Raw genomic sequence first — 21790 nt, forward strand, 5'->3', positions numbered from 1 at the left:
GCGCCGACAGGGCGGGGGTTGTGGCGTCTTAGCCCCTTCTAGAATACTCCGCCGTTTCGGGGGCCCGCCTCTCAGCTCCCATTGGTCCGGCGTACCCGTCGCTCAGGAGGAAGCCGCCTTGGGCGCAAACGGTGGAGGCCTGGATGGCAGTTAGAGACGGTTGCTATGCAAAATCGTGGCAGGCCTCGGCCCCGGCGTTGGCAAACTAGGCCATGAATATGCATAAGCGCCTCATGCTATATTCATGATGTCTTACTCTGAGGCAAATTAAGTGTTTCCCTTTAAGGATCTAAATAATTTTATATAAATAATATAAATAATTCATAGCACTAGTATTTATTTTTAACCTATGTTTAGGTTACCTAAACCTCACCTCCTCCTCACCTCCTTCAATATAGATACATATAGATATAAAACGCAGTACTGATGTACATTTTTTAATGAAATACACAAAAATATGTAAAGCATAATGATTTAATATATAGTATCTCATACATCATAGACAATACTCATGCTATGTCTATAATTAGTTGGGAATATTACTACATAATATGTTATATAAAGTATTTAATGTATTGGTGTAGCACGCAACACTTTTAAAATGCTACATTGATTAAATACTAGAATTACAGGTTATATGTCTAATTTTATTTATTTGCAATTATTTGTGACCCCTCGTTCTCTGATAAGTAAAAACACAACAAAATACCAAATAATTGAGAGTGGTGAAACTCAGGAGCAGTCCAAACAACTTGTGTCATTTTAGATCAAGGGTAAGTATGTATATTTTAACTTTTCCATCTGGCTTTCTTTATCAGTTAAATTTGCATCCTGCTTGTTGAGCAGAGTCTCCAAAGGGACTCACAACAGCATTTCTAATGTTATTGATTTACTAAAAATGTTTCTGCCCTGCAGTTCATTGTGAAGGCATATAAAATTAATTGCTAACTTTTTCATGCGGCAGCAGAGTTAACTATGGAAGTCACCCCAACAGGAGGTGGTGATGGCCGCCAGCTTGGATGGCTTTAAAAGAGGACTGGACAAATTCATGGAGGAGAGGGCTACCAATGGCTACTAGCCACAATGGCAGATCCTCCCAAGTGTCTCTACTTTCCAGGAATGTCCCTGATTTAGAGAAACTGTCCCAGTTTCTGATTTGATCCCAGAATGTCCCATTTTTCCTTAGGATGCCCCTATTTTCATTGGAGAAATGTTGGAAGGTATGGAGTTATCTGACCCCTGAGCTGTCTGAAGGCAATCCTGTATAGGGAAGGTTTTTTTTAAGGTTTAATGTTTTATTATGTTTTTATGTATGTTGGAAGTGGTTGGGGCAACCTGGTAAGATGTATGGGGTATAAATAGTAAAATTATCATTATGGAATGGGACATCCCTATTTTCATCGGAGAAATGGTGGAAGGTTTGCAATGGTTCTCTGCCTCCACTGTTGGAGGGATCAGTGCTTCTGAATACCAGTTTCTGGAAGCCACAGGATGGGAGACTGCTCTTGTGCTGAGGTCCTGCTTGCAGGTTTCCCACAGGCATCTGGTTTGCCACTGTGAGAACAGGATGTTGGACTAGATGGGCCCCCTGTGGCCTGATCCAGCTGCACGCTTTACGCCAAAGAATCCTGGGAACTTTAGTTTGTTAAGGGTGCTGGGAATAGTAGCTCTCCAATTGATACATTTCAGGATTCTTTGGGAGGAAGTTGATTGCGTTAAATGTAGGGTGTAGATGTGGCCTTAATACAGTGGTACCTCAGGTTACATATGCTTCAGGTTACAGACTCCGCTAACCCAGAAATAGTGCTTCAGGTTAAGAACTTTGCTTCAGGATGAGAATAGAAATCGTGCTCCGGCGGCGCGACAGCAGCGGGAGGCCCCATTAGCTAAAGTGGTGCTTCAGGTTAAGAACAGTTTCAGGTTAAAAACGGACCTCCGGAACGAATTAAGTACTTAACCCGAGGTACCACTGTAGTCCTATTTTGGCACCAGTCCTGTCAGCTCTCACCATCTGAGGTCACTAGCAGAGGGTGTGATGTTTTAGATATGTGTTTTCACAGCAGATATTAATATTTAATATCTCATAAAGTAATATTCAACTTTTCTATAGCAGGTGTCAGTGTACACATTTTTAGCAATTTCCCGTGTACTTTCAGCTTAGAATTCCATCCTGGTCCCTTTATGGTGTGATGTGCTTCAAGAAAAGAGGAAACAGGTACCAAAATTTCTCTTTCTAACTTTTCAGTAAGTTATATTGGTTACATTTTTATAGATAGTTATTTCTTCTGTTTTTTGCCTTTGTTTGTGTAAAGGCTCCAATAAATAAGCAACCCTGTAAAGTTGGCTACTGTTGTTATGCCCATGGATCAGGAATAAGAATCCTATGGCTCTTCAGGAACTGTTGGACCATTTTTCTTAATCATTGGTCATGTTGGCTAGAGGTGAGGGGAGTTGGTGTCCGCAGGATAGTCACACCTGTGATAAAAGCTTTGTAAAATCAACTTACATCCATTGCCATTCAGTTGGGCCTCATTCTGAGTCAACATGATTGCAGTTGGGATGTTTGACTAACTTAGAAGGAAGATTTTTTCCAGGATGTGGTTGATGTTTTCCTAAACCACTTGAAGGGAAGCTCATACATCATTTTCCTTGCCCTCCCAATCTGCAAACTGCCCCCACCAATTTGTCTATGATGGGCACTGGGTTTATCTGCACTGTGTGTATAGCCAACCAGTAGAGGGCAATGCAACCATACCCAGTCAGGAAGTTTGTGTTCATACTTGGTTTACTGCGCAGCTACTGCACTTCCTGTGCTGGGTTTTTAATGTATGTTCACATGAGGTTATCCAAAATGCAGGTTGTTATAAGTTACTACTGCTTGATGCTCTTTTTCTCAACCAGCTTCATGATTGCTGGAATGGCCCAATCGGTAGATTGAGCATGAGACTATAATCTCAGGATCGTGGGTTCGAGCCCTACGTTGGGCAAAAGATTCCTGCATTGCAGGAGTTGGACTAGATGACCCTCACAATATTTTCAAACTCTACAATTTTATGATTCTGTGATTCATACCAGTTGTAGTCCTTAAGCCATTCATCTCTCTTTGCATAGGGAAAAACATCAGTGCCCTCTGGTGCCTTGCTAATGTGAACACTCCCTTGGTCAGAACATCATATCCCTCTCTTATAATGCTAGAACTCAGTGGGACCATTCAATGAAGCTGAATGTTGGAAGATTTAGAACAGACCAAATGAAGTCTTTATACATGCAGCACATAACTGAACTATGGAACAAATCCACTCTTGCAAGAGGCAGTGATGACCACCAACTTGATGGCTTTAAAGCAGGATTGGACAAATTCATGGAGGAAAGGGTTATCTTCTTTAGTGATCACTCATAGCCGAGTAAGATTGTCTTCCATTAACATGCCCTTAACTGTGTGTCCATAGGTGACTGTAGAAGCCAATTCTGGATCCACACCTCCTTCCACAGTGGGGACATAGGTTTCCTCGTGGGAGTTGATTATGGAGAGGGGTTGCCAAACATGCCTTCCTCTTAGTTTGTTTCTCACTTTTGTCCTGAGTTCGAGAGTCTTCAAAATCCATGGGTAAAGGCTGTTCTCCAACTAGAGCACTCACAAGCCAGTGTTTTCCAATTGTCAGTGTTTATACTACATTTGTTTAGTTTTGCCTTGAGAGAGTCTTTAAACCTCTTTTATTGACCACCAACATTATGCTTTCCATTTTTAAGTTTGGAATAGAGTAGTTGCTTTGGAAGATGATAATCGGGTATCTGAACAACATGAACAGTCCAACGAAGTTGATGTTGAAGAATCATTGCTTCCATATTGGTGATCTTTGTTTCTTCACATTGGTTTGCCTGTCTTCTCAAGTGATATGTAAAATTTTTTGGATACACCGTTGATGGAATCTTTTGAGGAGTTGGAGATGGCATTTATAAGTGGTCCGCGTTTCACAAGCTTACAATAAAGTTGGTAGTACAGTAGTTTTGTAAACAAGCGTTTTGGTTTCCCTGCAAATGTCCCAGTCCTCAAATACTCTGCACTTCAGTCGGGAGAAAGCTGCACTCACGGAGTTCAGGCAGTGCTAGATTTCTGCATCGATGTTGGCCCTTGTGGAAAGATAACTACCCAGGTAGGAAAAGTGATTGACATTTTCCAAGGTTATACTGTTAAGTTGGATTTGTGGTGCTGCAGAGGGGTTGTTTTGTGCTTGTCAGTGCAGCACTTTGGTTTTTTGGATGTTGAGCGATAGGCCAAGCTTTTTGTAAGCTTCTGCAAAGATATTTAGGATGGTTTGGAGGTCATCCTCTGAGTGTGCACACACTACGTTGTCATCAGCATATTGAAGCTTTATGACGGAAGTTATGGTAACTTTACTCTTCGCTTTCAGCCTACTTAAGTTAAAGAGCTTTACATCTGTTCAATATATGATATCTAGCCCGGTGGGGAGTTTCCCTTTGACAATGTGTAGGAACATAGCAATGAAAATAATAAATAGAGTTGGGGCAATAACACATCCCTGTTTAACACCTCATCCCACTGTGAATGGTTCACTTTGAGAGCCATTGTTATCTGTGATGGTTGCTGTCATAATATTGTGGAGCATGTTCACAAATTTATCTGGGCAGCCGATTTTCAGAAGGACATGCCACAGGGCATTATGATTTACAGTGGCTATAATTGGCTACTAGCCACATGCTGGAGACAGTATGCCTCTGAATAAAGTGGTACCTCGGGTTACATTCGCTTCAGGTTACAGACTCCGCTAACCCAGAAATAGTGCTTCAGGTTAAGAACTTTGCTTCAGGATGAGAACAGAAATTGTGTGGCGGCGGCACGGCAGCAGCAGGAGGCCCCATTAGCTAAAGTGCTGCTTCAGGTTAAGAACAGTTTCAGGTTAAGAATGGACCTCCGGAACGAATTAAGTACTTAACCCGAGGTACCACTGTATTACTTGCTGAGGAACACGAGTGTGCTGTTGCCCTCTGGTTTTGCTTGTGGACTTCTGAGAGGCATTTTTATGTAAACTGCTTAGAGATTTTGATGATTAAGTGGTATATACAGTAAATCCTGTCTATATAAATTATCTGCTGGGCCAGTGTAGGAACAGGATGCTGGATTAGATTGACCTTTGGTCTGATCAAGAATCAGGGCTCTTGTACAAGCATTTGATTCAAAAACTCAGTTTTCTGCCTTTCTCCCCTTCTCTGACTAATAACAGCTTTTGGGGGGCAGAGAACAATTGATACTTGTTTGGGATACGGTGTAGGGAAATCAGTTGAAAAAGCCTCAGTCCTTGGAACTGCAGCATTTATTAAAATTCTCCCTCTCTTATGGATGCCTTTAATCATTAATAAAAGAGTGGTACGGGGGATTGGGAGATCCAATCACAGAATTCCTACATTACATCTAGTTTTGTCCGAAGTCCAAAACAAAGCTGAACTCTGGAATCAGTTTCAGGGCCAAACCTAAGCTCTGGAAGACTTAGCAAGCAATAAAAGAGCTTTTCATACATGTGCAGAGTGCTCTTAGGTTCCAAGAGCTGCTTATGTAGATCAGTTATATTGCAGTCTAAAAGACACAACGCGAAAGGAAAAGCAATTGGGAGGCAGAAAGGGGAGAAAGCAACCTCAGACACTAGCTCTTAGTTATAAAGTTCTCATAAGGAGCAGCTGCTGGAATGGAAATAATTCAAGGAGCCCAATGCTAATGGAGAGGCCTTGCTTCCTTGTCCTCCCTCTGCTGTGACCTGCTGAAACGACTGCTTCTGGGGGACAGTTGATGGAATGAAGGTCCAATGGAGCTGGTCTTTTAGCAGAACTGATGGAGCAGGCCTTTTTTCCTCCTCTGCCACTGCTGCAGCCAGGCAACAGCTGAGAGAAGGTGAAGCCTGATGGAGTTGGCTTCTCAGCAGAGCCAATGGCCACCTAAAACTTACAAACAGGAACTCTTACTTACAAGTACTGTACTGATAATTGCTTTAATAACGATCTCTGTCTTATTTACGACAGAGATCTTTATTAAGGCAATTATCAGTACAGGCTCAGCAGCAGACACAGTGCTCAGGAGTCATGATCCAGGAACAGGGTGAGAAGTTCCAAACTGGAAAGAAGTAACAAAGATGTCCAAACGTTTCCCTGCCCCCCCCCAAAAAAACTTGTAAAGACAAGGTGTGGCATGCTCACTCCCTGTTCCCTGCAGCCTGCACCACTGTGCGGGGGGGGGGGGCGAGACCTTGGCCCTCCAGTGGTCACTGAACTACAGCTCCCATCAGCCCCACCAAGCATGGCCATTGGCCAAGGATGATGGGAGTTGGAGCTCAGCAACATCTGAAGAGCCCAAAAATCCTCACACCCATATTTATCATACAGTCATCTTAGCAATGCTGAGAAAGTTATCTGCAATCTTAACTGTAATAGTTGTTCCGGTTTAACACACATTTAAACTCTAATTATCACTGACAGCAATCTTTGCATCTCATTTCAACTCCCAACTTAATATTTTCTCCATTATATACCTGCCAACTAAGATTTTGCTTCCTGCATATGGTGAAATGGGTGTGAGTCCACAACAGCTTCATACTGTAATAAATTGGTTAGTCTTTAAGGTGCTACAAGGCTCTTTGTTGCTTTCACCTGCAAAAGTGGGCCCTTTAAGAGTGACAGTGACAACAAGAGGTCTATTGCCATGGCATTATTAAGGTGCAATACAGCTAAATTTCCAGTCCTGTTGATTTCAGTGGGGTATGCTTAACTCTATCATGGTGAAATCAACAACATTTAGAATTCCATTAACCATGTGCGGGATCATGTCCTATATCTGATTGGTGTGTGTTTTGCTCTGATACAGTGGTTCCCAAAGGGGGTGGTACTGCCCCCTGGGGAGCGTTGAGATCACTTGGGGGCACTAAGAGTCAAGGGGGCTGCAGGGTGGCACTGGGGGCATAAATGACTATCTGACTTTAAAAAGCTGGCATCACTGGATCCAGTTCATCAGTTTTGTTGAGTTAATTAAACTAAATGCTGTAGGTGTAACTGGATTTTGAATAAATGTGCAATTAATTGTTACAGTTTTGCATTTTACTGTCTTATTATTTTCCTTAGTGGGTCATGTAAACCACTATTCTGAATAATAATAATAATAATAATTTATTTATTTATTTATACCCCACCCATCTGGCTGGGTTTCCCCAGCCACTCCGGGCGGCTCCCAATCAAATATTAAAAACACAATACAGCATTAAACATTAAAAATTTCCCTAATCAGGGCTGCCTTCAGACGTCTTTTAAAAGTAGGATAGTTGCTTATTTCCTTGAAATCTGATGGAAGGGCGTTCCACAATAATAATAATAATAATGCCTTTTATAGGGGAGGAGGCACTGGGAATGAGTTTATGGGATCAAAAATTTTGAGAACCACTGCTTTGATATATGTCTTGAAGAACAGACTGCAATGATAATTCATAATCCATCCAGTGATTGGTGGATTTTCTCCTCAGATTGGCCAGTATACCTGGATCCTCTTTCATATTTCTTTTAATGGAAGAAATGTAGATTTGCTGGCTTGAAGGAGTCACATAGAGCTAATTGTCCCACAGGAACTTTGTCCTATAGAGGGGAAAAACTTTGATCATGAAAAAAAATGAGATAAATTCCTACCCCTATAATTCCTGTTTATTAGCCCTGATGTCCAAACAGCCAGTATACCTCTGGATACCCAATGCTGGGACCCAGTACATGGGGTGGTCATTACTTTGGTGCCTTCTTGGTGATGCCATCTGCTTCCAGAGTGCCTGGGTGGCCTTTATGGGAATTCTGGCTTTTGTGAACCTTCCTTGCAGTGCTGTTTGGTCTGAAAGAAGCAAGTTGATGGTGAATGTGCTATGCTGATATCCTACCTCAAAACAGGGAGCTGAATTAAAAGCTCCTTGAAATACAATCTAAGAGGTCACTTCCTCAAACTGAAATTAAGTTTCAAGAAGTTTTCAGGCTGTGTTCTGAGCACCTTGGAAGCTTTTTGGGGATTCGTCTGTAGGAAGAGAAAAGAAAAGAAAAACGTAGGAGCAGATAAGCTTTCCTTCCTTGGTCCTGAGTTGCAAGGGAGGGGTTTGAGGGTGTTTGTGGGTAGCCCAAACTGCGCTCCTGCATCTCAGTTCACAGGAGTTAGAAAGAAAGTTTGGAAACTTCCAAGTGGAGGGGCAGATTCCCCAGCTGCTGATAAGCTAGCTTTGCTGCTACTTTAGACCAGAGCTTCCTAAACTATGTGCCACGCAACACATTAGTGTGCCGGCTGTGGTGAGTAGGGGCTGGAAAGGGGTTAGTTTAACCTCTGGTTTGCTAGTAAAACTGAATTACAGTGTCACGAAATGATGTGTCACCAACATGAGAAGTTTGGAAAGCTCTGCTTTAGACCTTCTAGCCTCCTCAGATAAAACATCCCTGAGTCCTTCCCTTGAAGGATCACCTTCCCACACATGTATATGCCCACTCTCCTGCCTCGATCTATGGAACAGGCACTTTGACAAGGGCCATATCATATTCATTCCGCACTTGCAAAGAATCAGTCCTGCAATGTGGCAGCACTTCGAACTCCCTGTCTATTGACATCAGGCAAGCCTTCACTGTATTGTTTCAGTACCTGCTGAAAAAAAAACAGTTTAAGCATGCCTATCTAAGCATGTACTGTATGTATATTTGTTTAAAAGTTGCTGGCTTTATTTGTATTTTTTAAATATCACTTCAATATCGGCTTGTTTTGAATGCTTGACGAATGGTTTCTGTAAACTGCTTCAATGGCATTGTTGATTAAGTAGTATAGAAAATTTGTTAGATAACTAAATATGACCACATTCATCTTGCAGGGCTCAGCATAACTACTCTTGAACTCTGCAGCCAGTTGCCTTTTCGGCCCATCAGCCTTCCCCCGCAGCTCTCCTATTTGTAATATTCCATCCTGTGTCATCTGCAAAGGCCTTAAGTCTGATGGATTGGAATGTATCCAATATTCACCCTACTCAGAGTAGACACATTGAAACGAATGGCTGTGACTGAGCTTAGCTCAGTCCATTTCATATGGATATCACCTGACAATCTCTCTTGCAGAGTTTGCAAGTTCAAGGTGACTTATTCCAAGAAGAGATCTGGAGCCTATTATTTCTAATCTCCACCTCCTCGCCTTTCTCTCTCTGCCGGCTCCTCCTGAGCCAATCAGGGAGCTTCCAGGGCTGGGTTTGAGGGGCTCCTCCCTCCCAAAGTGCAAAATTACACCTCTCTTTCCTAAGCCTCGCTCTGTAAACAGCAGAGCCCTTTGCTTTCATGTGTGCAGCGATTAAAAAGGGGAAAAGGAAAAACAGAGGAGGATTGTCGCTTGCTCAGCAAAAGCTGGTTTAGAAAATGTGGCCGGCTTCCAGATTGCTGGGTGCATTTGCATCGATGTGACTGAAGGGCTTCACTGAGCCTTCTCTCGCCTGCACAGCCTGGAGGTGCCCGGTATTGACATCTAAAATTGCAGCAGGCTCCGCAGTCCTGTAAGTTGCCGGCTGTTTGAATTTGGGGGTGAGGGTGGTGGTTTCTTTTTTCCCCCTTTCCCAGATTTTCTTTCTGTTTTGCTTCCTCCAACTTCATGGTTCCGAGTTTGCTCCTTAGAACTGACAGTTGGCACAGGGACTCGCCTTCTGGACCCCTCTGCTGGTGGCTAATTTTTTTGCAGGAATTTAAAAAGTGCAGGGCCTCTCTGTGATGAAGGGATGAATGAATGATGCAATCCCGAACAGGCAAAGCATCAGCATCTGTCCTGATGCATGCAGGATGTTCAGGATGCCTCGCTCTGAGGTTCTGCTTTCCCTCTGAGGAAGGATGGGTCAGAGAGAAGCTAAATTCAAACTATCAACAGTACTGGTTAGAAACAAACAGAAATTTCAACTTCCATATAAATTGTCTGAGGATGGCAGGTGGATCCTGCTTCTTAACACAAAAAGTCCATCTAGTCGAATAGTGTCTAGCCAGACAGTCTTTCCAGGAAGCCCTCAAGAAGCGATGGTGATTCCAGTGATTTGGCTGTCAGAGGTATGCACTCTCTGACCATGGAGGTTCTCTGAGTCAACTTTTGCCAACTTGGTGGCATCCAGCTGTTTTGAACTACAACTCCCATCAGCCCCAGCCAGCATTCTGGCTGGGGTTGATGGAAATGTAGTCCAAAACAGCTGGATGCCACCAAGTTGGCAAACACTACATTAAGCTATTGTCACTAAAAGTTCTGTTATCTTTTATTTTCCATTGATTTCCCCCTACCTTCTTTAATTTTTAAAAGCTACACACAGTGCATTCCTAACCATCCTACTCAGAAGTAAGTCCCAACGAATCCTGTGGGGCTTACTCCCAACAGGTAAGTAGGGTTAGGACCGCAACCTTAAGCTACTTAGTTAATTGCACACTGAGTGAAGAAAGCAGTTCAGGTCTTTTACCCACAAGAGTGAGTGCATTAAAAGCCGATCTGAGTGAGGTCATCCGTGCCAGAGAGAAAACACAAGCTAATGTGGAGGGGAGGCTTTTTAAAAGGAAGACTATTCTTCTGGAAGAATAAATTATGTAAGAGCCCTCCCATTTCCCAAGGCTGCAATCCTGTACTCAGTTATGTATGCACACAGAAGGGCCCTCTTGTTCCAGCGGGAAGCATATGATGTAACTTGGTGTAGGATTGCAACATCTGTTTGTATATGCTCTCTTCTCACTGAACTGTTTGCCCTTCTCAGCCTTTCAGCACTAAGGACAATGCCCCAGACTGGTCAGCAGTTCAGTGAGGGCATAGAAAGTGTGGGGCAGGGGAGATATGGACACCCAGCAAACTGGGATTCATACGTAGACCACGGAATCACCCTGATTGCAGGAAGCCTCTCCCAGATCCTTCTAATTCCAAGCTTTCTGCATACCAGGACCTACTTGCATACAGGCTATTTTATGCCTCCACCAGGCCTAGAAACTTGAAGGTTTTCTTTTTAAATCTAAAGTTCTCAAGAAGCTGGGTTTCTTCCAGGGGCAGATACCAAATGCCACACAGAAAGCTTGCAGCCTGGCTGGAATCAGATTTTATGACTAGCATGGTATGACTTGTTTTCTGAAGATAGAAAAGGGGGAAATGAACACTTTTCATGCATTCTGTCAAATGCAAATCATAAATTGAAGTGTGCTGTAATTTCTGGTTCACTTCAGAAGCTATTGTTGTTGTTGCTTTTTACCCAATATCTGGTCCCAAAGTGGTTTATTTATTAAAATTATTGTGTTCATGTCCTTCTTGTGGGCTTCCCTTGAGGAATCTGGCTGGTCCTTGTGGAAACAGGATGCTGAGCTCACCCTTCCCAAACACCCTATGCCAGAACAATCAAACAAACAAAGCAATCCAATTCATTCTCACTTCCCCCATTCTGTTTTCTTCTTTCATCCACACCCCTAGCAGACCAGGAATGGGACCACCACCTTGCTGCAACTACGTAGGTTTGGGTCTGGCCAGTGTCTTTGTGGGAGACGGCTTAGGAACCGCATGTCGACCACCTTGGGTTTTATGACAGAAGACAAGCGGGATATAAATGTACAGAAATAAACAAAAGTAAAGAAAATATAGTAAAACCACATAGCAAGAGGTGGTGACGCCCTCTAGCTTGAATGGATTTAAAAGAAGGTTAGACAAAGGGGTTGTCCACACTAGGCTTGTTCCATGCCTAGAAAGCAAGGGTCTACAAGGTTTTCTGTTTGCCCCACTGCTTGCCCCAGGAAAACCCACCCTTTACTGCTGGATCAGAGCAAACGTCAATCCGCAGAGAACCTGACTGATGTATGTTCCGATTCAGTGGTAAGAATCAGGTTTTCCCGGGGGGGGGGTAGTGGTGAGATGAGCAGGTGTGGATGAGCCCCAAAACAGAGCAGGATAAGGCTAGCAATGGCTACTAGCCACAATGGCTATGTCCTACCTCTGCTGTCTGCCTCTGAATGCCAGCGAGACTGATGGGAGTTGCAGTCCAAAACACAGGGCGGGGGGGCAGGTTTGTGAAGTTTGTCCTAAGGTAATTTCTACAAAGGCATAAATAATAATAGTGAAGCAAAACGCTGACCCTAAACCATATCTTTTTCTTACTGTGTTAATAATAATGCTTCTTATTTCTACAAATCACAGCCTGTGACTATTTGTAACATCTCTGTGTGCCCCATGAAATCCTGATCCTGCCCAACTCAGGGAGACACCAAACTAAATGCAAGCCGCAATCCATGGATCATGGCCATTGAAGCGGTTGGCAGTTTCCCTCTTATCGTAATCCCAGGCAGCCAGCAAAAATCGGAAGGGGATTATCAAGGTCCTGGTTGGCCATTGGACATGGCTGTAGGAGCAGCATATGGTTCGGTGGGTTGCGTTGGCTCTTGCTATTGCCTGCAAGCTCCTACTTTTTCCATATACCATTAGCTGAGTTGCTTTTGATGCCACAGAATACGCCTACACATCCAGAGTTCTCAAGGAAAAGACCTAAGCAGAAGGGTGTTGACAGTGCAGTTGCTGTGAAGGAAGTTTAGGGAAAGAACCATTTGGATAGGAGAGGAAAAAATCCAACAGGGCTTAGGTGTAGGAGGGACTGGCTGCTGTTGATAGAAAGGAAGGTTTGGGGATGGATGAGCAGGAAATGAAGGAAAAGAAAGTCCAAAAGAATTGCAGGGGAACTAGAATTGGATTCATTTGCATATTGGTCATATGCAGCCATGTCTAGAGATCGATATGAAATACACTTCACGAAACTGCATTATCTGCGTATGCTTTGAAGCCAGATGTGCATTTCTGAAATGAGAAGAGCCTTGCTTGTAGATTTCCTGAAGCCATAGCCTCCACTTTGCAAAATCTCAAAAGTGTTTTGTATACACCAGCTAGGGCTGATGGGAGTTGGAGTCTAACAGTATCTGGAAGACACCAGGTTAATGTTAACCCTCGATGTCCATGTTTGGAAAAATGAAAAATCCAGACTCATGGTTCTGACTGAGCAGCAGGACCTGTTAAGTCTCCATAAGCTTCTCAACTTTTGCAAGAAGGATTGGCTTGTTGAAGAAGATCCTCTTGCAGTATGTTTGGCGCCAACGTCACTTTCTGGCAACCTCATCCTTGCCTTGCATCATACGGTCCTGTTGCAACCTAGCCTTGGATGGTGGGCGTTACATCATGATTTGAGGACATCATGACGCAGATGCCTTGGCACTGCCCTCCAGGGTCGCTCTTTCAAAACTGGCAGTCCAGCACAGAGCTCTGGGTTCTGGTTGGATGTTCAGCCTTCCCTAGGGCCTGAAAAAAACCTCAGGTAGCTGGGCCTGTTCCAAAGATGTCAACACGTGCCTTGCTCACTCCATTGTGCAATGATGCGTCACTGTGCAAGGTGTCCCAGCCCTGCCCCAGAGTCAAAGCTCCCTCCTCCCGCCCCACTGCAGTTCTGCCTGGCTCAGAACCAACAGGCAAGTCAAGGCTGCAAAGCAGGCTGTGAGGCCTACCAGGACAGCAAGACTCTTTCAGAGTCTGCCTGTATCCACACCAGAACAAATGTAAACCTCCATTGTTCATAGCTGCACCCTACCCAGGAAACCCTGAGAACTGCAGTGTACATCTGGAGGGCAGAGTAGTGCCCTCCAGATGCTGCAGAATCACAACTCCCATCATCACTCCTGTCCGTCAGCTGTGTTGTCTGCCGGGGCTGATGGGAGTTGTGGTCCAACAACCACCATGTTGCTTACTCCTGTATAGAATTCTCAAGACCAAATGATGCTTCAAAATATTCTTTGGACTTAGCTGTGGCAATAAAAGTGGTGTGACAGCCAGTTCCTAGTCTGTTATAGTGGTAACTGTTGTATCAGGGTATCATCAAAAGAACTGGAAGTCTCTGTCAGCCTTTCTCAAGCTTAGGGCCCCAGATGTTGTTGGACTACAACTCCATCCCTAGCTACGAGGATCAGGGGTCAGGGAGTTGTGGTCCAACAATATCTGGGGACCCCAGTTTGAGAAAGGCTGCTCTAGGTACATGGGTAGTCGGCGTGGGGCCCTCCATAAGTTGTTGGGCTACAACTGACATCACCCCTGACCATTGGGAAATGGAATCCAACAATGTTTGGAGGGAATCATATTGGCTACCCCTACTCTTAAGAATATTCCCCAGGCAAATGCCATCCCTGGGGGACTTAGTGTGGAGGGCTGTCCCCCCTTGATCCCTGGAGTGTTTATATAGAAGGGGGAGATACCTGATTTAGTTCACATTTAAAAGTGAACGTACCTAATTTGCACTTTCTGAAACAAAATGTGAACCGATGCACAGCCATGCTTTACAATTCACACTTTCCGAAATATTGCAATGCAGTTTTCCAGTCAAGTAATTCCCTCGGCCAGTAAAGCAAGATGAGCGCTGCAACCCCAGAGTCGGCCACGGCTGGACCTAATGGTCAGGGGTCTCTTTACCTTTACTTTAATGTGTACAAAAATGCATGTACTGGAGTAAAGTATACATATAAGTGCATATATTAATGGAAATAACATTTTTACAGTATTTTATAAGGGGAATTGTTCTGCAATAATGTGCTTTCTTTGGGCATCCTTTGTGGCACCAAGGTGTGTCTGGCACCTTCACTATACAGCTTTCATCCTTTGCTGAAGACGCACCTCTTTACCCTGTTCTTAGACAACTGATATAAATTTAAGATCCACTCTATTTATGACTGTAATTTATTTTTAAGCTGTTTTTACACTGTTGTGATTATTTGATGAAAGCATTTGCACTGTGATTGCAGGGGGTTTGGATGGCAGTGAAGACAGGAGAGGAGGCAGCCAACACTGGAGGGAATAGCATTCTCTTCTAAGAGGTTCACTAAATGCCAAAATCTCTTATTTGACTCTTTACGTCAGTGAAGGCAGCAGCTCCCGGAAGGGTTAACTCAGCCAGGGAGCCAACCTTGACTGATTGCCCACTGCTGCGCTGCCCCCATGGCCAGCAAATCAGCAGCCACTTCCGCCCCCCTCTACTGCCACCCACTCCCTCTCAAAAAGGAGTCACACGGCTCACTTCTCCCTCTCTACACCAAGCTACCAGCCCCACAGGACCCTCTTCCAAGATGGCTCAACACAGGGTTCAGTGTGCCGATATCCAGAACGACCTCATCTTCCTCTCCCACAACAGGAAACCCGTCAAAAGGATGTCCTCTCTTATGGAGCTGAAGGAAGTCTTCCAAAACGCTGATGCCGTCTGCTTTGATGTGGACAGCACGGTCATCAAAGAGGAAGGCATTGACGAGCTGGCGAAATTCTGCGGCGTCGGAGATGCAGTGGCCGAAATGTAAGTAAGGCTGTCTCTCATTTGCTTCTGCAGAGATCTGTCCCCTCCCTTCCAAAGGGGCAAAGGCGTTGAGCTCCATCCCCGACCCGGATCCTGCCATACTTGATACCAGCTGGCTGTCAGGGAAGCCTTTTTAGTAAGCAGGCTAGTGAGAATTTGTAAAGGCTAGCCTTTGGGGTGGGGGACCTAAATGCAAGAATGAACATTTGGGGGATGCTGCTGAGAAGTGGCTCAGAGACACCTCTTGGCCTGGCCTCTAGGGCATCCTTTCAGGACAGGAGCCTCTTGTAGGGGGGGGCAAGCTCTGAGACTGAGCATGGGCCACTATTGGCAAACCTTGTTACCATGCATTAGGCAGAGAAAGCAGCTAATCCTTGCATGTTTGTGTAAGGTGTAATGAAGTTGCTTTAAAAACCTTTCCCTTTTTTGCACTTAGACTCTGACTTCTGTGTGTTGTGAGGCTCTACAGTGGTCTCCCATCTACATTCTGGACCAAGTCCATACCTCCTTAGCTCTGCCACAAGGTTATGTGAGCAGAGAGCACTTACTAACTTCCTTTCCCTGGCATACTGAACGAGCAAGCAACCATCCTTCTTTCCCAACCGATCAGGAATCTTCTCTCCAACCTGAAAAACTTGTCTGCCTGTGGTTCAGTCTGAAACTCCTGGCAGGCCTGAGGTTGGTTTAGCTCAGCTCTCCAGATGTATTGGGCTACGCTTCCCATCAGTCCCAGCTAACATAGGAGGTGTCGTCCAAAACATCAGGATGGCATAAAGGTTTGGGATGGCAGGCTTAGTGGAGCCATTCTGTACGGTGACCCCAAATCATAGGAAACACAACTAGATCATGTGCTTCCACACATTTTAGAGTTTCACAGAACTCATCAGGCAGAATGGAATGCAGCATTTCCTGATTCACTTGGGATCCAGCTGGCTAAATCTTCACCCCGCACAGCAACCCCTAGGAACCCACCTTGATTTATCCATCTGGGAATGATAGGGATTGCCATCCAAATCATCTGAAGTGTTTAAGACTGATTTGGGCATTATAGCTGCAGATTGATGCTGTCACTCCCTCCTCCTCTATCAATTTAATCCTCTTTTAAGGCTATCTAACAGTCAAAATGACCGTGCCATTAATGGGCTACATGTGTAGTTTTAAACATGTAAATAGCAGCAGCAGAGGATCATGACTGAGACTGCAGTAAACACAGATGGGTTTTTTTAAAGGGGGGCAAGGAGCAGCTTCCCCCCCAATACAGAGCTAACTGAGTTTCTGCCACCCCCCCAAATCCTGGCTATGCCCACGAAGGTGGACAACCCTTGATCTGATCCAGCGGCCATCCTCTTAAATGAGGAACTGAAGCAGACTTCATTTTATCTTGACATAGTGTAACTGCTTGTGTATGTAAAGCAAACACACACACAGCGGATGGCTTTATTTTTGCCCTTAAAAAGCCTGGTCTGTATTTCTCTGATTTCTCTGAATCTCAATTTAGGACTCGAAGAGCGATGGGTGGCACTGTAACGTTCAAGGCTGCTTTGACTGCCCGGCTAGGCCTCATCCGCCCCTCCTATGAACAAGTGCAGAAATTGATATCTGAGCATCCGCCCCAGTTAACACCGGGAATAAGGTAAGAGGCATTCTGAACAGTTGGACTCCATGTCCATCCATGGAGACGTCTTCCACATTATTGCCTCCTCATGGGTTATGATTCCTGAAGAATTGGCTGTAGCGACACTTGAAGCAGGTAGGGAGGATCAAAAGACCTACTGTACAATTACAAATTCCACCTTCTTAACCAGGCAGAAAGAGGCTGGAAGGCATCCTTTTCAGTGGAGGAAACCTGTATCTGTCTCTCCCTTTCCCAACACTTTTTGGGACACGCTTGTGAGAGAAAGGAGCGACTAAACTGCATCAGGGATTCCTCACCTTGTGGTGAGATCCCTCTGCAAAAAGCAATTGTGAGAACTAACAAAAGGGAGAGCGTGTGGATCCATTCTCCTGGCATCTAATGCCCCCTTTGTTTGCTCCACGTATGCTCCCCAGTCAATTGCACCCCAGTCCTTATGGGTCCCAGAGAAAAGCCTGACAATGTAGAATTGGAAGGAACAAAATGGGGGGGGGGTTGTCATTCAGCTCCCTGCATGTAAGCAAGACTCTTCTTCACTCACAAACATCCTATCTAAAATAGCTCAGCACAGAGGAAGACCTGTGAGGAAGTCCATGGCCACTTACTTTCCTCGGCCATTCATTTATTTGAAGCCTGTTACTGAGCCTGGAAGCTTTTCTTGCCCTGTGCTGCAGCTGTGGGGGGGGGGGGGAATCCTGCCCTGACACATGGGCCTTAGCCACCCTCTCCTGTTCCTCGCAGGGAACTAGTCAACCGGCTCCACCAGCGAGGGGTCCAAGTCTTCTTAATCTCCGGGGGGTTTCAGAGCATCGTGGAACACGTGGCTTTGCAGCTCAACATCCCAACAGCAAACGTCTTTGCCAACAGGTTGAAGTTCTACTTCAATGGTAAGCTTTCCCAGGCAGGCTGAGTGCAGGGCTTTCTACGGGGCCCTTGGAACTCTTCCCCCTTGCTGCTTTGCACTCTTAAGTGTTTTCTACCTCGCTGGAATGTGTCCTTGAACTCCGTATGCACAGCAACATCAAAACATCTGAAAGCAATTCAACTGATGCTTTTATGTTGATGCAGGTGCCCTGATGTTTTGCGAGAAGGCAGTATATAAATATTTTTATAAAAAAGATAAGATTAAATAATGCTTCCTGCTTGCCTGGACGGGGGATAGAAAGGGGTGCAGGAATGAGTATAGAAACTAGTTTACAGTACTGTATAAATTTAAATTCACTACCCTGCCCTTTTTTTGCCTCTGACCTGTGGTTCCCAGAATATTGCCTGGAAGGGACTGTGCGTCTCTTGGCCCAAAAAAGGTTCCCAGATTGAAAAGAAGCAAAGCGTCACCAGTGACCTGCTGCTTCTGATAAGCCCCCGTTTGCCCAGCTGCTTTGGAAAGAACTGTTCCTTCCCATGGTTAAGCTTTAACTCTCAGGTGCACTGGCACAGAGGAGGGTCAAGGAGTGCAGCTCTGAGAGAGTCAGCACATTGAGAGACGGGTCTCTTATCCACCAAGTGGGTTGTGCAGCTTGATAAAACAGCTCTTCAAGGTGAAAGATTTTGTCAGCTAACTGTAGCACACTGTGCAGCCAAACTCAACTTTCAGGGTTGCCAGGATAAATAGGGTCGCTCAAGGGACACGTCTGAAGCTAAGCTTTGGCAGAATTCCTCGGGATTGCCCACTGGAGGAAAAAGATGGGTGGATCTCTTACTATATGATCAGGTTTTAGGTCGCTGGCTTTGGTGAATGCCCTCTATCAACAAGATCCAAATAAGGCTATTTGGACATGACATTGCCCCTTCCTTCACAGCATGTAGAAGATCCACTCTGGAAGATTTATTTGAATGTAGAATATCCTTTACCATGAATCTTGATGGCACTGAGAGTGTGGAAGCCAAAGGGTGTGTGTGTGGAAATAGTAGTTCCCCAAATTGCTCTTATGGAGCTATAGAGCCAAAATACCCTACACTGGTGTCAGCAAGGAAGGTTTCCATATCAGAGGGTACTTCTCCCAGATATTGGAAATTCTGTGAATTGGCTATGGCTGTTGGCTATGGCTGTTGGGAGTTGGATTTCAGCATCATCTGGAGGGTACCAAGTTCCCCACCCTTGCCCTCCAGGGATGCCCTCCTTTTTTGCCGTCAAACATTGACTTTCCTTGTGATTCTCCATGACTAACTTTCTCTCTAATGTGCCTGTAGGAGAATACGCCGGTTTTGATGAGACGCAGCCAACTGCTGAGTCGGGTGGCAAAGGACAAGTCATTAGTTACCTGAAGGAGCAGTTTCAGTTTAAGAAGGTGGTGATGATTGGAGACGGAGCAACAGATATGGAAGCCTGCCCACCTGCAGTGAGTAGTGACTGTGGGGTGTTGGCATTTGCCTTCTACCCCTTCCTCCTCTCAGCCCAGGGCTGCTTACTTGGGTTCTCCCAGCTATTCTGTGGGGTAGGTTAAGCAGAGAAAAAGGGAGAGAGAGGCTGTCAAAAGAAAGATCACAGCTTAGTCATCGAGCACCAACTTTGCATGCAGAAGGTGTTCCCAGGTTCAATCCCAAGGAATGTCTCCAGTCTGAAACCTTGGAGAGCTGCCACCAGTCTGCTCTCTAGTAGTCTGACTCAGTAAAAGGCAGCTAATGTTCCTTTGTTCAAAGGATACCCTGTGAATGATGTTGTTGGATATGGATTTGAAGCCAGGACTCCAAATTCAACAGCTTAGCCAATAGTGAATGGACCTCACTGGCTCATAGGAGTTAGCTCAGAGTTGACTTCTGTATGGTTGATTCTTTCTGGCATCAGAATTCCCAGAATTTGTGCATATCCACAAGATTACCTTTCTGCAACCACAAGAAAGTCACCAAACCTAGCCCCTGCTGGGAGGCAGAATCACCCACCCCACCAGCCCTCTCTGCCCAAACCAATCTACTTTGTGATTCAAATTACAAGCAACGTAGACGAGTCACATAGCACATCATTGCAAGGCACCCACTCTACAGTTGCAGCCAGCCTGCCCTAAGGAACAGGATCCTGAACTGGATGGGCCTTTGGTCTGATCTACGCTACAGAGCTGTCCTGATGTCCTTGTGATAAGAGCTCATACGGCAACCAGTCAAACCCTAAGCCTAAGCAAAACCAATCTGTCACATGTTCCTAAAGAAAAAGGGCACCTCTCCATTCCCCCAGCATCTGGTTGCTGGATGTGGCAACCCCAAAAGAAACAAGGGGAGAGCAGGTAAAAAATCAGGAGCGTTAAAACCCCCCCACAAAAGTCTGCATGTCTTCCATAAGAACCAGACAAACGCTTGCTCCAGGTTAATGATTTCAGCTGCCTGTTAATGATTGTTTTGGAATCTACCAGGGGAGGCAAATCAGATCCAAATTAATAGGTCAAGGCAGGCAGCCAATGCATCAAGAACTGGCATCAAGGAGCACGACCATGGCTGTTGCCCTGTGTTGCAAAGGCGTTTTCCAGCAAAAACCTATTCATCACATCACATGATTGATTAAAAAAAAAATGAGGGTGATAACTGTTGGCAGCAGCTTCTGATTCAGATTATGCTGAGCCAGGGAAAGGTCACTTACCAAACCCAGCCAGGTTTCTGCAAGGATTTGCAGGGAATCTGCTTGGATGTTAATAAGATGAATTAGCTGATTAGTTGGTTCTCTCTGAATAGTCCATCTGGGGCTGATGAGAGTTGTAGTCCAAAAGCTCTGGAGGGCCAAAGGTTGGGGAAGGTTGGGCTAGTCCACGCTCCCCCACACTCCCCATCTGCCCTTACCCATTGATGCCTAAGCAGCTGCCTGCAACTGTTCTGCTTCCCCCAGGGTCTGACTTCATCTCATTTACTGCCAGGGGATGGAGGATACCTTTCCACTCCATCTCACACCTGTTTTCATCATTGATAAGAAATCCCAGAATAGCAGAGTTGGAAGGGACCCTGTGGGTCATCTATTCCAACGCCCTGCAATGCAGGAATCTCAACTGAAGCATCCATGACAGATGGCCATCTAACCTCTCCAATGGAGGAGAAATCCCGATAGTCCACTGCATTTTCTGAAATGGAGACATAACCAGCCCATCTCTTATTTTTTTATGTTTCCCCAGGACTGTTTCATTGGCTTTGGAGGCAATGTTGTGCGGAAACAGGTCAAGGAGAAAGCCAAGTGGTACATCACCCATTTTGACGAATTGCTGAAAGAACTAGAGGAACGATAAATTATGAACTAGGCTTATTTTATTAACACGTATTGTAGCTAGATGTATAACTATGCAATTAAACATATTCTTATTGTTGTTTGCAAACAGAGGCATTTGGGATTTTTAATTTCTGGCTACACAGTGCACCTCTACTACATGTCGGGTTTTCCAATGGCAAATGGCTCTGTTCCATGCACCTTGATAAACTCATAGCAAAGGGAAAGGAAGGGAAGGGTGGTCCGGATGTGACCAGAGGTTATCTGTGGCCTTCCAGGTGTTGCTGGACTCCAGTTGCCATCATTCCTGATCATTGGCCATACTGACTGCTGGAGCTGATGGGAGTTGGAGTCCAGTAATATCTGAGGGGGACTTCCACAAATGACAGCAATGGTTTCTTTCTAAGAACAAAATGTTTGGGACCCAAATGTCCCAAGAACAACTCCATCTTACTACTTTACTTCGTAAAACATATATACAACTTGATTGTCAGAAAAGACCTCAAAGCCTAGTCTCTTAATCCAAGGAGTTTGGTTCTGTGGCTACACATGGGAGGGAATGGAAATAAATTGGATTTTGTTTACAATTAAATTCAGAAGTACCAAATTCACACA

At 44.9% G+C, this 21790-nt stretch overlaps 1 protein-coding gene and 1 long non-coding RNA gene across 2 annotated transcripts; one reads left to right on the top strand and one right to left on the bottom strand.

Moving 5' to 3' along the window:
• Window positions 1-7195: 7195 nt before the first annotated feature.
• Window positions 7196-13104, bottom strand: LOC310832747. Its single transcript, XR_014558400.1, has 3 exons — window positions 10485-13104; window positions 7775-7873; window positions 7196-7629 (listed from the first exon to the last, which is right to left on the bottom strand). It is a non-coding gene; the product is annotated as an uncharacterized lncRNA (long non-coding RNA).
• A 116-nt stretch (window positions 13105-13220) lies between these two features.
• PSPH (phosphoserine phosphatase) lies at window positions 13221-21284 on the top strand. The gene is made up of 5 exons (XM_083714852.1): window positions 13221-15362; window positions 16861-16995; window positions 17737-17882; window positions 19186-19334; window positions 21087-21284. The coding sequence occupies exons 1-5, from the start codon at window positions 15142-15144 to the stop codon at window positions 21195-21197; spliced, it is 762 nt and encodes a 253-aa protein (XP_083570978.1). The 5' UTR covers window positions 13221-15141; the 3' UTR covers window positions 21198-21284.
• Window positions 21285-21790: the final 506 nt, after the last annotated feature.

This window comes from Podarcis gaigeae (assembly GCF_964106915.1).
Source record: "Podarcis gaigeae genome assembly, chromosome: 15".
NCBI lineage: Eukaryota > Metazoa > Chordata > Lepidosauria > Squamata > Lacertidae > Podarcis > Podarcis gaigeae.